Source organism: Ranitomeya imitator, chromosome 4 (assembly GCF_032444005.1).
Source record: "Ranitomeya imitator isolate aRanImi1 chromosome 4, aRanImi1.pri, whole genome shotgun sequence".
NCBI lineage: Eukaryota > Metazoa > Chordata > Amphibia > Anura > Dendrobatidae > Ranitomeya > Ranitomeya imitator.
In genome coordinates this window covers 348,077,175-348,094,532 of record NC_091285.1, presented here as the reverse complement: position 1 = coordinate 348,094,532, position 17,358 = coordinate 348,077,175, and the positions used below count along the sequence as shown (strand labels likewise).

The 17,358-nt window shown below is 43.5% G+C and overlaps 1 protein-coding gene across 2 annotated transcripts in view; it reads left to right on the top strand.

The window, feature by feature from the left end:
* Positions 1-16,589, top strand: part of GTSE1 (G2 and S-phase expressed 1) — a 42,931-nt gene extending 26,342 nt beyond the window's left edge. The window contains exons 5-12 of one of the 2 annotated variants that reach the window (XM_069764991.1): positions 4,979-5,149; positions 9,500-9,635; positions 9,740-10,117; positions 10,214-10,286; positions 11,253-11,486; positions 12,089-12,263; positions 12,354-12,503; positions 15,365-16,589. In XM_069764991.1, the coding sequence (XP_069621092.1) occupies positions 4,979-5,149; positions 9,500-9,635; positions 9,740-10,117; positions 10,214-10,286; positions 11,253-11,486; positions 12,089-12,263; positions 12,354-12,503; positions 15,365-15,454 (1,407 nt within the window). In that variant the 3' untranslated portion in view covers positions 15,455-16,589. The remainder of the gene's footprint in view (positions 1-4,978; positions 5,150-9,499; positions 9,636-9,739; positions 10,118-10,213; positions 10,287-11,252; positions 11,487-12,088; positions 12,264-12,353; positions 12,504-15,364) is intronic. The other variant, XM_069764992.1, reaches the window with a different exon arrangement.
* Positions 16,590-17,358: the final 769 nt, after the last annotated feature.

Genomic DNA, 17,358 nt, shown 5'->3' with positions numbered 1-17,358 from the left:
CTAAAACTTTTCTTTCCCTACTACTAATAAAATGAGGCCCTTCATAAAACGTTATGGCCTTATAGGTGGCAGAGATTCTTCTGTAAAAAGTGTATGGGGGAAGGTGAGGGAAAACACTCTCGATATTACTCCAATGTCAACATAAGTCACCTAGGACCCCCATCACTATAAGGGGACATTCACATATTGTATTTGCTGCAGAAATCAAACAGCAAATTAACAGCAGAAATATCCACGGAGACATTGTGCAGATATTGCTGTGTTTGCTACTATGTAATGTCGCACCTCTTACTACTGACCTGATTCTTTGTATCACAAAGGATGAAATCGGTGGTGAATATGCACAGTATGAATTGACACATTGTTCATGTTAAGGCTATGTGCCCACGTTGCAACTTGCAGATTAGCCTAAGGAATTTTTTTTGTGGATTCTGCATCTTTTGGGAGAAAACGCAGGTGCGGATTTGTCGCGTTTTTTGTGTGGATTTCTTGCATTTTTTACCCCTGCAAATTTCTATAATGGAATGGGTACAAAAACGCTCCAGATCTGCAAAAAAGAAATGACTTGCTACTTTTAAACCACAGTGTTTCCGCACGGAATTTTCCTCACCATTAGCACAGCATTTTTTTTTTCTCATTGATTTACATTGTACTGTAAATCACTTGCGGATCTGCAGCGTTTCTGCGCAGAAAATCACCCTATATGAACTCGGGAACCCTCTGCCGCCAATCCCAGCTTATCCCAGAGTACCAAGTTCCCCTGAGTGGGCTTCATCTCTGCCACATCCCATGGCTTCTCTGATCAAGAGATTGAACCCTCTGTGGCTCGGAGTGCTCGCAGGACCGATATATATGGGTCTTCTCCTACATGGGAGCTGTCGGCTAGCAGGGGCCACAAGTATTCTAGAAACGTACAGGCGTCTAGAAAATGGAAGCTTCATTTCCTGATCTCTCTCCCCAATGATTTGCTGAGAACAAGACTCTGAATATGGATTGGATATTGCCTTGGATCTGGACTCACCAGAGCTTCAGAAGAGGATGGATTCACCTATTTATATCAACCAATCTCTGTAGATTGATGAGGGCTACGGTTCCACTCTAAATCACGCAGTGTCCCTCATAAGGAGACTAAACTCCCTCGCAGAGCATTTGTCATTCACACGGACAGGGACCTTCCGGATAAGCAATATGGAAACACGTGGGGTGTCCCCTCCACGTATACCACCCTACGACGTGGGATGCCATGCCTGGTCTGTTTCTTAGGGGCGACAGGTCCTTTTAGAGGGCACCGATCTCCCCACGCCATCAATAGACGAGCACATGGAGTGTCGCCTCCATGTATACTCTTCTGCAGCCAGGCCTAACACCGGAACTAACCCTGTCCACCTGTTGACCTGAACTCTGTGGATGTACAGTGGCACCCTTTTTTGCCGTCCGAGCACCCCTCTCTGCATCTCCACTATTTAGCGGCTGATGCAAGAAGGCGGACGATCCCTCTCCACTCCCCTGTTAAGAGGGTGGTGGATCGAGGGTTCATCATTTTAACTCCGCACTGTCAAAAGAGAGCGGGGGTAGCAAGAGACGGCTTTTCCTGACCTGGATGCAGCCGCGCATTCTGCCACTTGGCAGATTAACTGGATAGAATCTCCTGTGGTTTGTCTACCAGTATTCCTGCCCGATGGGTCATCAATTAAAATTACAACTGACTGTCAGATAGCAAATCTGGTTCATTCCCTCTTGCAGCCTCGGGTTGAGTGCTCTACCCTTCCTTAGCCACCGCATGGCGTGCTAGAGCAATGGTCTCCTGGTCGGAGACCTTATCTACTTTGATTCACATCAGTAACCTTTTCCCGAAGACACTACAGCTGGTCATTCAAATTTCTTGAGCGGGAGACTAGCTGGTTCACGCCTCTTGGATGCAGCTAGTTGAGCGGAGCTGTCAGCAGCAAATGCCATTACACCCAGAAGGGCATTGTAGCTCAGAGTATGGAAGCATACTCTGCGATCAAAAAACCTCTGAAATCACTCCCTAAGATGGCATGTTTCCTATAGACCCAACCAGCAGTGGAAGATTGTCTAGATCTAGGTGATCTTGGTTCCAAAAGGGGGGACCAAAAAGTAAGACCGATCCTGGACCTCAAACTTTGACCAAGCTGGACAAGGTCCTCCTTTGGATGGAGGTCCTCCGCTCAGCCATTACTTCAACTGAAAAAGGGTGGAGTTTCTGGCATCTACCGACATTCGGGATGCTTACCTTCACATTCCTATTTTCCCCTCTTCAAAAATTCCTTTGCTTTTCCATTCGCAAACAGCATTTTCAAGTCACGACCTTGTCCTTCGGTCTTGCTACCGCACCCTGAGTGTTCGCAAGGGTCATGGCGGCCATAATGTTCCTCTTGCACCTTAGAGGTGTGGTCGTCCTGCCCTATACAGTCGACTTTCTAGCCGCTCTTCCAGGACTACGCTGAGTCATCTAAATCAATTGCTATACCCTCTCTCTCATGGGCTGGCAGCTACATCTAGACAGGTTTTTTCCTCTTTTCCAGCCCAGCAGATATCCTTTTTGAGGATGATCCTGGACACTTCCAGAGGGTTGGTATTTCTCCCTTGAGACAAGGCCGTCGCCCTTCAACTCAGAACTCACTTACTTGATCACTCATTCCATTCGATTTGCTGGGAGGGTCGTGAGGAGAAATGGGGACAGCAATGGAAGCTGTTTCCTTTGCTCCGCTTATTTTCTGTAGGTCAATCAGGCTTTCAGAGGGTAGTCTCAGGGCTTCTTCCTTCATCCAGGGGAGTTCCTTCCAGTTCAATGATTATTAGTGACTACCGATGCCAGCCTTCTTCTCCCGATCTTTGTTCTGGGGATCCGAACGTCACGGCTAGTCCTACAGCAGGTCCTCTGCCTTCTGGCGGGTCACCCCATCCGAATTCAATTGGATAATGCCACAGCTGTGCCACACGTCAATCATCTAGCAGGTACCCACGGTCAGGCATCATGGACGAGGTACCTCTCATTCTCTGATGGGCCGAGATCTATCATTCGGTGATCTCGGCAGTACACATCCCAGGAGTAGATCTCTGGGCGGTAGACTTCTTCAGCCATCAGGGTCCCGCCTCAAGTGTGTGGGAACTTCACCCGGAAGTCTTCCATCAGATCTGCATTCACTGGGGCACTCCAGATGTAGATCAGATGGCGTCCAGACTGAACGCCAATGTACTCGTGTTCATGGTTCGGCCTCAAGATTCAAAAGCCATTGCAGTGAATGCTCTGGTTCTTCCGTGGTACCAGTTTCCATAATCTGCCTTCCACTACTTCCAAGAGTCGTTTGGAAGCAGGAAGGCCCCCAGTGGTCTTGGGAGATCCACACGGACCACGTTGGGTTTTTTGTTTGCGGAGCTAGTACTTTTCCATCTTATTGCAACAAAACTGCAAGTAGGAACTTTCTCGCAGGGAGTTTTCACATGTGGTCCTTCCCTTTCACATACCATTAGATCTTTGGGACCTTAAAGGGAACCTGTCATACCCCCCAGGCATTTTTAACTGTAGGAGCCATCTTGTGCTGCACTTTGTCAAGGTGGCTCTTTTTAGTTGGTGTCACTGCCAACGCTGAAATAATCGTTTATAATTTGTCCCTCATATCTCTAATTTATCAGAGGGGCATGTCTTTCCCCCCTGACAAAAACTCCTCCCTGCCATCACTCAGGGCCTTCGTGCGCTACCTCCATTTCCTTCATGAACGTCCCCGGCACCTGCACTGTAAGTTCAAAGGGCAGCGCAAACTGCGCAGGCCCAAAAGGAGAAAAAAAAAAAAGATCCTGGGAGTCTTACAGCGGACTCCTTTTTGATCCGGACAGACTTTACTATCAGGGAAGGTCACCCCTTTTTTTTTTTTTTTTTTCTCTGCGATCTCGTCATCTTGACAAGTCTTTGGAGCTAGACGCTCTATTCTTTCAGACTTTTTTCCTTATTACCATCAAGGCAAGGTTGTCCTCAGGCCATCCCCGTTCCTTGTTACCAAAGTGGTATTGTGTTCCCAATGTTACGAGGGCATCGTTCTTCCCTCATCTCTTTCTGCACCAGTCCACAAAACGGGATGGGTTCTCCACATTCTGGACGAGGTGAGTGCTCTGAGTAGGTACGTATCATGCACAACGTCCTTCCGAAGGTTGGACACCTTATTTGGACTTCCTGACGGTCAGACGAAGGCTTCCTGACTGTTACAGGAAGGGTTTAGCCATTTCATCGGCCATGTTAGCCTGGTGGATTCGTTACACCATCCAGGATTCCTTCCGGGTTAGACGTCAGCCTGACTCCACTCCACTCTGTCGATCTAGGTTTTCTTGGGCTCTAGGTACCAGGCATCGATAAAGCACGCCTGCAAGCTTGCGGGTTCATCCAGTCCACATGCAGTCTTGAAGCACTATAATTCCCAGACTTCCGCAGATGTGAGTCTGGGCAGGTGGACTCTGCAGGCCACGGTGGCGCTCTTGTAAGTAGCGGTTACACAGGGCCTGATCTGATGTTGTACCCACCCAGGGACTGCTTTGGGACGTCGCACGGTCTGTGTCCCCCCAATGAGGCGAAGGAGAAATTGGGGTTTTTGTGTATTCACCGTAAAATCCTTTTCTCCGATCCATTCATTGGGGGGACACAGCTCCCACCCTGTTATTAGCTTGTGCTTGTTTTATAGTTTGACATGTTATACTCTCATATATAATTTGACATGCTATACTCTCATATTGTTGTTATTGATCTCCTACTGCTTTGGCACCGAACTGGTTAGCTGAGAGCCAGCAAGAAGGTGTATACTGCAGAGGAGGAGCTAACTTTTGTTGTATCACCTAGTGTCAGCCTCCTATTCGCAGCAGCATACACCCACGGTCTGTGTCCCCCAATGAATTGCTCAGAGAAAAGAATTTTACGGTGAGTACACAAAAATCTCTATTTTATTATTTTTTTTCCCTCTCTCCACAGCCCAAAGCCATTAAGAAGACTAGTCCAGCTAGAAGGAAAAATCTTAGCAGCCTGGGTTCTACTGAGGACTTGCTTTCTGATAAATCTGGAATGGCTTCTGATGTCAGCGATTCTTCCTTCAATACCAGCATTGTAGGCTCAAGCAAAAGGACTCTACCTGTGCCAAATAAGGTGATCGCTTGGATATGAACTGGGGCAGATTTGGCTTTTTTAGAACTTTTAGTATAGTTTCCTACACTGATACTGCAGTTACTCCTGAGATTGCTCACAAACTTTTGCATCAATGTAAATCCATCCACATTTTGGCTTAATTTGGGTCTTGCTTTTTTTTACCCAAATTATCTGTGTCTTGCACAATTTGTTTTAGACAATTTTTGATGTGCTTGAAAAGGGTGTGACCTAAACTGCTTCCAAGAAAGATAATGTAAATTTATCACTTACCGTGTCTGAGGGATGTGAGCATGGATCTCTACAAGCAATGGCAGATAGTTACTCGCTAACCTCCCCTCCTATGCTTCACCGACTGTACATGGTAAATCTGGGAAGGAAGATGCACTGATGAATTTTAACATGTTTTATTCACAGTATCTTGATGAGAAGATGAAGTGATTAAGATGAGGTAGAATATGGAGGGTTGTAGGATAGAGGTAACATGAGAATCCTCTCTTCAGTCTTGCGTGCAGTGATTGCACACGGACCAAAAACGTCCAACCAACATAGGATAAGCACAGAGCCATCATTTACTTATCAGCCATCAGATTAGATATTTGCTGTTGTTGCAGTTTTCCTCTTGTCTTGCGATACTGAATATGGTGAATTAAATGTGTAACGTTGCTCTTTGCTCCCATAATCCAAAGGCCTGCAATTCTTGAAGCACCTTCAGTGAAATATCTGCCTTGATGTTTGATCTCTTCATGGCAATGTCATATTAGTAGCTTGGTAATATGGTGACTGCCAGGAATAATTAGAAGGTTCTTTTCTGCATCCTCCAACTAGGCTTTGTTTGAACAACTACTAACCCTTAGTAAACCCTTGTCAAATACTGTTCTTAGGAATGCCTTGCTTTTTACATATACATTCCAGTTCCTTGTAAAACATTCTGCTGCACATTATGTATTACAAATGGTTCACTCAGAGCAATGTTTTCTGCAGAGTGACTTGACAGATGTGCCAACCACAACATTTGGTGTTACTGTCCTTATTGCAATAGCATTGTACAATGTGGACTAACCTTCCAATGGCGTGAACAAGCCTTGACCATCTGGAGAAGCAAACAAATCCCTGACAGTCCAATCTTCTCTTCGGATTGCTAGATGAGTGCTGACATCAGACCGGATATTTGGGTCAATGACTGGATCCTGAAGGTTGAAGCAGTCTGGAATGGCAGTGTCTTCAAATTGGTCACCAAGGAAAAAATGCGAAAAGGGGGGGAAAGGACATGTTATACTCTTTTGTACCTCGAGCCGTGGTATGCCAAATGTTTCCTGCATGTTGTATGTGAACTTGGACACTACTGGATTCACGCCATAAGCAGTATCAAGATAACTCGGTGCTGAAAGACATGGGTCAAATTTTGCCAATTTTATTTCGTTTAGCAGGTCACTTATATCTTGAAGTTTCTGGTTGTCCTTGTTGCTTATCTCTGGAAAGTTTTCAGTCTCTTAAATAATGCACATTCTGTGACTTCTGCGCTACTGTAGGTTTCTTCCACTCTCTCCCATGCTGCAGTAAGACCTGCATCTGAATGGTTCACATGAACTTCTCTTATTGTCTTGATGCTTTCTGCTGATTCTGGGCCTAACCCAGTTAACAAGCAAATCCAGTTCTTCCTTGGCAGTAGGGAGGTGAAGCTCTTGGTTTACCGCTTGAAGAGTCGACTATAGTTCTCTGCCCGATCATCAAGCTTTGAGAGACTGAAGTTTATTAACTCCCTGCAAATCATGTATCTTGCGAAGTCAGACATGTCCAATCTCCCGGTAATAGTTGCCGGATTAATTTGTGGTATCTCTATGGGATGTAAGCTCTCTGGATTATGACTGACGTATCAGGACAAAATCATGCGACACGAGGGGTAAGCTGCGGTTTAGGCTCCAGGGAGTCCACTGGCTGTGGCCTAAATTGTGGGCTAGTGCTGGAAGTTTACTTTGTCAGTATTGGGTGGCAACAACTCTTGACTTGCGGGTGCATTCATGTGAGAGAACAGAGGTGGCACTGGTGCGGAAGTTGTCTTGGCATGTAGTTGGTTGGGATCAGCTGCTATCAGCGGGGTCTTCCAATTTTGGAATGAGGCAGTCCATATTGACATCTTGACCTTGTGCTTGTTCAATGACTTTGTTTAGCGACGGCTGTTGTTTATTCCTTCTCTGCTTTGGAGTATTTTTAATTGGGTTTCCATCTCTGCTTCCTTCCTAACAAAGAAGCTTTTGACTGTAGCTTCCTCTGCAGTTGCACTGATTTCTAGTAGTTTGTCAGCCAATGTTGACTTTTTACAATGAGATGATCTGGAAGATAGAGATGTGAGTTTGGTTGACTGTGTGCGATGCAGAGTTTTGCCTTATCCTTGGAGAGTTTTGCCTTATCCTTGGCATCACAGCTCTGCTGTGCCATCATCCCGGTCAGTTACCCAGGAATGTGATGTACTTTGCAGATAGTCTCTGGTAGTGATCATGGGCAGCAGTTAAACGATTCAATGTGGCGGTTAAATCTGCGTCATTGTTAGAGCGCGGAAGAGCTGCTAAATAGTGATCAGCTCTGCATCATAAGTCAGCTAGGTCGTCATGGAACTCGTCTAGTTGTGTCAGTTCTCTGACCTTTGTTGTCAGCTAGGTTACACGTTTGGAACGTACGCCATGTTCTGCAGTAAGCGTGAATTTTGCTCCCAGTGCATCTCTGGCGTCCAGAACATGATGCACTTGCTGCACAGAGACTCCATGGAACTTTTCAGATTTGATGTATGGACGAAGAGGACAAAATGTGACAACTTTTTTACATCGCACCAACAGGCCGCTGTTGCTAAAACGAAAACTTGCTATGCTGGGCACTGTAAGAAAAAGCAAGCCTGAACTGCAGCAAGGTGTCGTTGCTGAAATATGTTCAATGTTTTACTTTACTGTAGATACCACAGTGGTTTCTTACATTCTCCCCAAAAAACACCGCTCATTCTGATGAGCATTATGCACCATGATAATGTAGTCGAGGTGACAAAAAGCCGCAGATGATATTAGATAATGCCACCAATGGGGCAGTTCATACACTAGATCAACTAATGGCTACATACACAAGCAATCACAAAACCAATTGGTGGCCAATGGTTTTATTTTATAGCATTTTTGATGTATCTGTCTAGAATACATTTATTTTATGGCGTGAAATAAACCCCGATTGGAACGCCAATAAACTGCAGAAACAAAGACTTTGAAAGAATTAGGGAAGTCACTTGGAAAAGTAAAACTCTGAAATGAAGAGGCAGCAGCCTTGGTAACCTGTATCCTGCAGTATGTATCCTCAACAGCGCGGACACATGGCCTCCCCAAGCATTGGAAAAAGCCTAAAGGGAAAAGATGCAGGGTTTGTCCATCTTCTGTGTGATAAAACAAATATTACATGTTCTGGTTGTAGTAAATATTTATGTAAAGCACAAGTTATTTCTGTGCAGAATGTAAGTGCCTGAATATAGCAATAAGTGAACATGTAAAAACCTTTTGCTAAAGAGAATAAAGAAATCTGAAGTTTGTTTTTTTTCATTTGTTTTTGACCAACAATGTTCACAAACAGTTAAATAATGCAACTGGTACTCAAATGATGCACTCGGAGTAAGTAGCTAAATGCCATATTAACAGTTTAATAGGCTGAACAGGACAAGTGTATAGCCAACGCGAATAGAACAGAGGAGGTTACCGGTGACGTCTGTCTGACCTTTGATAGTGTCTACACTGACAACCCTATAAGTGTTTCTTGAAACGGAAGTGGCCAATTTCAAAGGGGTTGGCGTCTTTTAATAAAATTTCTCCACTGACTAGGGTTTGAGAGGGATATATTATTTTGTAATAAATTCATAGACTGTATACGCCTTTCCCTGGTCCACCACCCACAAAGTCTCACTGCTTCAGCTACCGGTGTCTGGCATTGGCTGCAGCGCTGATGTCATGTTGATAGCTCGGCCAACATGGAATGTCCTCTACATGGGAATGCCCGCTGGAGCTGTTGAGCTCAGAGGCTGACATGTCAGCTCTGCAGTCACTAGACATCAGGATCAGCAGCAGAGACTTGCTGGCAGACCATGGGAAAGGGAGTGCAGCTCACCCTTCCTTTTCTTTTAAACCTCAAACTGCAACCTGGGGAGAAATTTAGCTGGAGAACAACCCCTTTATTTCTGTCCAACAGTTAACTCTTTTGGCCTTCAACATTGCTTGATATTTCACTACAATACAAGTGTAAAGGGCATTGTCTACTTAATACGACATGTAATTTTGTATGATCCATTGTTTTGTTTTTTTGTTTGTTTTTTCCCCTTCCCTCCAGGCTGGGTTAAACAAGGTACTGTTCAAGACCCCTTCAGCTACAGCAGGTTCTAGAAGGAATACCTCCTCGTCCTCATCCTCCCATTCCAACACGAGTCTGAACTCCAGTCTGTCCCTGTCTCCGCCTGCAGCTAATGGTAGGAAGCTGTCACTTCATCACGATGCATGTTGGCTGTCTTCATTTCTTACACTGCAATATTTGGCTTTGCTGCTAATTTTGTCATGATTATTTGCTTTTCAGCCAAACTAAATGCGTCTCTGAACACATCCATGAACACGTCGGTCACCAGTTCAAGAATAAAGCCCAACACAAGCCGACTTGCACTTGTTCGCCCTCATAGTGGCATAGGGTCTTCTACGAAAAACACAGACTTATCCAATGGTCACCTGAAGCCAGCGGCAGAATCCAAACCAGCTGGTAACAAATCTGCTTCCGTGATGGTTTCCCAACCTCAGACTCCGTCTGGCAAGATTCAGAGGCAAGCGTCTGCACCCAACTTACAAAGATTGCCTGCCTCCATTAAAATGGAAAGTGCTGTAAAAGGAACGAGTGCCAAACCCCAGGCAAGGGTAATGCCTACTCCTACAAGTCGACTGAGGCTTGCACAAAAGCAGGATGGTACGAGCTTATCTAATACCTCCTTTTCCCCACCGCCACCCCTCTTCTCTCCTTGGTCAATAATACATTCTGCTTCACATATATGTTTTCATGCAGTACTGTCACCTGATCGCGCCATGGGAAAGTCCACTAGGCCATCTCGGTTACTGTCGTGTGGGGAAATTGGAAGGTAATATCAGTTTAGGCAGACTAAATTTACTTTCTTTATTTCCCATATATATGGTTGTCAATTTATTTGCTTGAAGAATCTCACCAGGTTTTTGCTACCCTGTCTGAGGAGCATAATGTATAGACAAAGATCCCAATTCCATCAGTGTCACTTACTGGGCTGTTTGCTGTAGTTTTAATAGTCTCTTGCTGATAAAATACCTGCAGCAATGTAGTCCTCCATAAAGTGAGACTGCTGGAATTGTGTTCTCTCCGCCTACATTATGCTGTTTTAAGTAGCAAAAACTTGGTGACAGATATTCTTAAAAAAAGGAAAAAAATTCAAGCATGACCCCCTTGGTTGCATCCATCCGTGGCCGCCATATATGCCTCTCTCTGCACCTATCTGAACCGTCGTTTTTAATTTTTGCTTCATAAATCAGTAGTGCACGTGAAAATAAGCAACTTTGTAATATATCTCCTATCCCTTCTATCTACATAGGAGATGGCGGCTGATACAATTCTGTCCCAGTAATGGGAAAGTCTGTCAACACTGAATACAGATTTTACCTCACAAGTGAGAATCTTGATCAATTCTTGCGGAGAAAAAAAAGCCGATCTCTATGATAAGATACATTATAAAGTTGCTTATTTTCATGTGTACTATTGATTTATGGAATAAAATTTAGACTGGTTACACTCTAACCTCTGGTTGCAGTAGTAATATTGACAGATGTGACGTCTTTTCTGCAGGACCATTAGGGACCTCCGGAGCTGAAGCCAGAGGTTCAAATGAAGAACGATTATTATTCTATTTTTTTTCTTGCTGGATTGCCGTAGATGTCGTTCCCTATTGCACGAGGGGTAAAGCAATGTGAACCTGTTCACACTGAGCCCTAGTGCACATGCTGTACATTTTAGTATTGGCTCTGCTTGGCCCTTTTGTAGAAGTGTAATCAAAATACAAAAACTGTTTTGTCTGCTTTAGTGGGATTGCTCAGAGCACACCATTGGGAACCGCAAAAGGCATGGCAGGCAATACAGCACTAAGGAGCATATCTGCAACTCCCAACTCAAAACTGGTGTCTGCCTTACCAACGCCGAGCAGCCACCGAACATCTGGAATTGTGACACCAAGAACTATCCCAAGGCCCCTTTCTTCTCTGCGACCTGCAACCGCTGTCCATGCATCCATCCAATCTGCTAAAAAGTCACCTACTTGGTAAATGGGTCAAAATGTATTAATTTCTCTGTAATAGCCTAGCTAAGAAGTCATCAAACCTGCATCGTGACCTAGGGGACGGGTGCAAGTCTTCGGCTATAGGTTGCCAATTAATGTCCTTTTTGATAATTATTGAGTGAGTTGTTGGATCACCCTAACTTCACTAAAGGTTTGATTACTCTGTGGGAAACACAACTGTTCGAGCTTTAGATGTTCCTTAAGTGCGGAATACATTGGTAGACATTACTATATACTATTGGAGTGGTGTAAGCACTTTATTGCACCAATTATAAGTGACTCTAAGGCCATGTGCAGACACTGCCAAAAGGAAGCAAAATTTGTTAAAAAAATTTTTAGTTGAATTCTGGCACAAACTTTGTCCATGACAATGTGGCAAGTCTGAAAAAAAACACTTAATATGGAGAGCTTGACGCTCAGACCTATGTGTATTTTTCTGCATATTTTGTACTTTGCTGATTTTAGGTGCAGATTTTACACTGGTTAACTGTGTAAGGTGGGAAATTGGTTACCAAAGTTTGATGCAGTGATTAAAACAGGCTTCATTTACTCCTGTATGAATTGCTTTATAAATCTGCTTCTAGCTATGAAGAGTGTGAACAGGTTCTGGGCAAAGTCACCAAGAGTCCATGCTCACCGGCTGAGGAAGACCATGCAGCTTCTACAGTACGATGCTCCTTGAACTTTTCTCCTGAAAGCAAACCTGACCTCATAGCCCAAAGTGAACAGACTGAGTCAGTGGCTGAGAAACCACCAGAGGCAAGATTGCAATTTAATAGGTTCTTTTTTGTTATTGTTGTGCGTGATGATAGAAATGATGTATTTATAAGTGTTTTTTTCCTCCCCCAGGATTTAATTGACATTGCAGTGGATAAAGCTGATATTAAATTAAGAAAGACGTCATCTGTAGATGCTGAATGTCAACCTCTTATCGACCTGTCAAACACTCCTGAACTTAATAAAAGACCTGTCCCACTCAAGCCAGCTAATACTGGGCAGGTAAGTTACACCTACCCCAGATTATTGTATAGCTCTTACTCCTAATGTTTTTCTGAAGTAGTGGTTAATGCTGGGAGACACTATAACTAGAATGCTGCTCTTTGTATTTTTTGTCTAATTCCATGAATCAATATTGTGCTAGCAGCAAGCTGACATCTGGTTTATTTATTTTACTTAGCAAACAGAGGAAAATAAGGGGTACAAGAATAGTCAGCTCACTAAACTTTGATAAATAGCAGGAAAAAGGGATACCCCCAGCGGTAGCCAAAAATGTAAAAAATATAGGTTTCTTAATCATATTAAAATCTATAGTAGCAGGTCACCAAAAGAGATCAGTAGACATGGGGAAAAGCAGACCAACTAGTCTCAGCTTTGCGCCTTAATCATGGTATATACCCTAGTTTCTGTACTGTAAAGTTATCCCCTTTCTGACATCGGGCATAATAATACACAAATTGCAATCCATCCACGGATATTAACCTGTTAAATGCCACTATCAAACTCTGACAGCGGCATTTAACAAGTGCTTCTGGCAATCGCGCCGGAAATACACCCACCAGTGACCTGTGTCACGGGTCACCGATAGGTTGGCATGACAACCAGAGGTGTCCTGCAGACCTCTATAGTTGTCACTGCCAGATTTCTATGAGCGCCACCTGGTGGTCGGCGCTCATAGCAAGTGAGTAATTCCCATGGAGACTATTGAAGCGTGCCAAAAGTAAAACAAAAAAATAAATTTTAAAAGAGAAGTTAAAATCACCCCCCTTTCACCCCATTCAAAATAAAGCCCAACACAAGCCGACTTGCACTTGTTCGCCCTCATACTGGAATAGGGTCCCCCCCCTCCCCAGGCATTTTTAACTAACTAATGCTGCATTCTGTCAAGGTGGCTCTTTTAGTTGTGGTACCTTTCAACGCTAAAATAATCATTTTTATAATTTGTCCCTGATACCTCAAATTTCTCCTGGGGGCATGTCTTTTCCCCCGGACACAAGCGCCTCCCAGCCGTCGCTCAATACTCTGAGCGCCGGGGTCCACTTCCTCTGCCTTCATTAACGTCCCACTGGGGCCCCGGATTTACCGCCTTGTCAGTGACCACCGTGGTGCGTCCCTCGCTTCCCAGACGACCTTCCGCGGTCGGAGCAGCAGCCGCAACAGCGACCACTTTGAGGAAGTGAACACGCAGCAGTCGCCCGCGTGTTCTGCTGCAGCCCCGACGCCTGAGCTGTAAGTTCGAAGGGCAGCGCAAACTGAAACTGTCCCTTTCTTGTTGCCCGCTCTTTACAAGGTTTTTCATTTAGTCCTAGTTTGATGTGTAGCGGTGAAAATAACATTTTCTTAGCATCAACCAATGGTTCATTATGTCCATTTTTTTTTTTTGACCAGACTGAAGTTTCTCTTCCCTGGATATTGCCAACATAATATAACCGAATATGAAAAAGTCTTCACTTCCACACACTAACTGCATTACATTTCTCCACAATTTACACTTCTAAAATAAAATTGACAAGTAAATGAATTAACAAAAAAAAAAAAAAGATGGCTTTAGTTTTTTTTTTTTTTTTCATTTTTTTTGTCTTTAGCAGCATCAAATCAATACGAATAGTTATTTTTGTTCAGTTTACAATTTTGTTGTTGAACAGTGTTATCGGTAGCAAGGGTTCCTTCCCAATTGTCCAGGGTAAAGCGGCTGCTCATCACCTGCCAAATGTGCGACAGTCATCCATCAGGTGATGTTATGCAAACGGGAAGTGTGCTGCCAAGAACAATCTATTAACATGCAGCTGGCCTGTCTACACACAGATAAGCCAACGTGTAGCCAATCAGCCATGTAACCACCGAAACCGACAAGTGTAAACCTACGCTAAGGCTATGTGCGCACATTGCGGAGTCAATCTGCAGCGTGTGCACGTAGCCCTCTTTCAGATACCCAATTTTCTCCTATGTAGAGTTTCTCCACCTTCGGCCACCAGTGCAGAGTTTTTTTTTTTTTTCCCTTCTATTTTGCCTGGAATCTGCCTGAAAATGCTCAACGAATGTTAAAAACAATGAACATATGCACAGCAATGTCAAAATGACTTGCTGTGCATGTGTTGCATCTTCAACTTTTAAACAGCTGCAAAAATTGACCGTCCCATTCTTCTGGCCTCTTACTGCCACAATTTGCCTCCTCTGCCACCATTTTTATATATCATAGCACCCAGAAAAAAGCTTTACAAATAGCCATATGTTAAAATATATAATTTTTATTAGAAAAAATACGAGATATATTAAAAAGTAATAAGACCACACAGTCACAAGTACAAGGAAATAGGTGGGTACACCCAGGAATATATATAGTAAAACTTAAAAATCCATACAACTATGGAAAAAAAAAGGGGGACAAATCAATCCTTGATCCTATTATGCATGTATGTTAATCAAAAATCATATGTGGCATGCTATAGGCACCCACAGGAGAATACTAGTGGCTCCATATAAGCATGAATAAATAGGCCCCTATTTTATAATAGCAATGTTGCAGTTAAATAATGGGGCACATGAAAATAAATATCAACTATAGTATGCAATTGAAGATATAATATTAAGCTGAGATTGCAATCACTAGTATGTCAGTAATAAATGCATCCTAAGAATATCCAATATCGCAAAGTAACCGTGGACGTATGCATGGTATAGTTACCTAGGCAAGTAAGGGCGGGAGCCCACCACACCCACCCACCATGTGATGCACTTCCTTTAGTTATTTGTTCTTATTCTCTGTGCTTTACAGAATTATACTTGACTGTATGTGACACGGCTCATAGTTTTGCTGTAACCATCTATTTATATATATTATTTTTACCTTTTTTTCTTTTCAGTTGATTGATTTGAGTTCACCACTTATTACACTGAGTCCAGTAGGGAACAAAGAAAATCTGGAATACGATTCTCCGCTCCTGAAGTTTTAACATTTGCGACTTTGAGAATGCTTGACTGGTGAATAAAACCATGTGGACTATTACCCTCAAGGCTCTGCCTACCGTATGGCATAGTTACATACTCCTAATGGAGTGAATGTACATGGTGCAATGGGCAGTTAGTTTTGCTGTATACATGAACTCTAAAAAATGGTAAACGCCCCAAACATCTGCTTTTCTAGAGTAATAAGGTGTTAAAAAAAAAAAATGCTCCCTCCTTACCCGTACATTGTTTGACATGTTTGTGCCATCCAGCTGCTGCCCATTTTCCTGCATGATGGCAGTACCATCCACACATGCCCTCATTGTGTGCATCTGGCCTTTAGAGCCAGTAAATCATGAGAAATGAAGCAGTCACGTCTTGCAGTGCCAGCCTTTAGTGGATGTAATTGCCTGGCCACTCTACAGAGACGGCGTGCACTGGCTGAGCTAAAGGAAGCAGTAGGGCACAGCATTTTAGATGGATATGGCATTTTTAGTAAAGTGGCACTGATTTAGTTTTTACAAATTAGACATTTTCCATAACGCACTGCCATAGATACTGATGAATACAAAGAGGACCGGTTATCGGTCTATATTACAATATACATTCCTCACAAAATAATGCTTGAGTTTCTTCCCTAGAGATTTGGAACATGCCGTTCTCCATAATTCTTCCTGGAAGTGAAGGCAAGATTAGTGCTACCATACCCCTTGGCAGTGGGGTGTAGTGCCAGTCTCTTTACAGACAGTGTAAGGCCACATCTAATTCACAAAGGAGTGATTGCTAGGTGCGAGTTTGCTTCCAGGAAGTTCATAGGAATGGCAGAATAGTTAAGAAAAGAATTGTCATTACACCGAAAATACCAGAATTGACTAAATTGCACATGTCCGGGAATCTTGAGGGTTCTCGTTGCGGATGTGCCCGTTTACAAATAAGTCCACATGGACTACAAGAATAGTGCCTGGAAAAGAACTGTTTAATTGTTCACAATGTATTGTCTTTACACAGAAGGTACCGTTCTAAATGCTTGTGTATGGGTTAAATGTTAAAAGAATGTAATGTACAGAAGCAATTGTTAAGATTTCCTTTCATTTAATTGTAATTTTGTGTAATTAAAGATTGAATACATCTTTTGTATTGTGACTAATCTGTGGTATATTCTTTTTCTAATGGTATTTGTCCAGGATATTGCATAGACGCCTAGCCTATAGAACGTTAATGTGTGGATCAGTGGAGGTCCTGCCTCAGTGCTTGTTCAGTGTTGGACTGGCACAGCAGAGCAGTGGACAATCCTCTGGTGGATCCTCCCTCTTTGCTTCTGTATGTTTTGGAGCCGAGACACATCTGAAGTTTGGAGCATCATTTAAGATGGCACTGGCATCTACATTGAGTTCTGCAGTGCTACCTTAAACCTCTCTGGAACCTTAACATCCCATTACTTCCCTTTCACACACACTTCTATCTTCCTTGTCACCTGAATTTGGAGGGAACTATTTTCAGCCATAGGGGCGGGGTTTTCGGGTGTTTGATTCACCCTTTCCTTACCCGCTGGCTGCAATATTGGATTGAAGTTCATTCTCTGTCCTCCGTAGTACATGCCTGCACAAGGCAAGATTGCACAGCGCAGGCGTGTACTATGGAGGACAGAGCATGCAGCCAGCGGGTAAGGAAAGGGTGAATCAAACACCTGAAAACCCCGCCCCTATGGCTGAAAATTGTTCCCTCCAAATTCAGGTGACAGAGTCCCTTTAAGGGTTTGCTTGCTGCAGCTACATTGAATGAAGCCGGTTTTCCTGCACTCAATGGTAAAGCAAGTTTGTTTTATATTTATTGGGAATGTTTGTGTACACTGTATGTGAGCAATTATACACATATATAGTTGCTCATTCAGTTATGGGTGACTGGAGGGCCC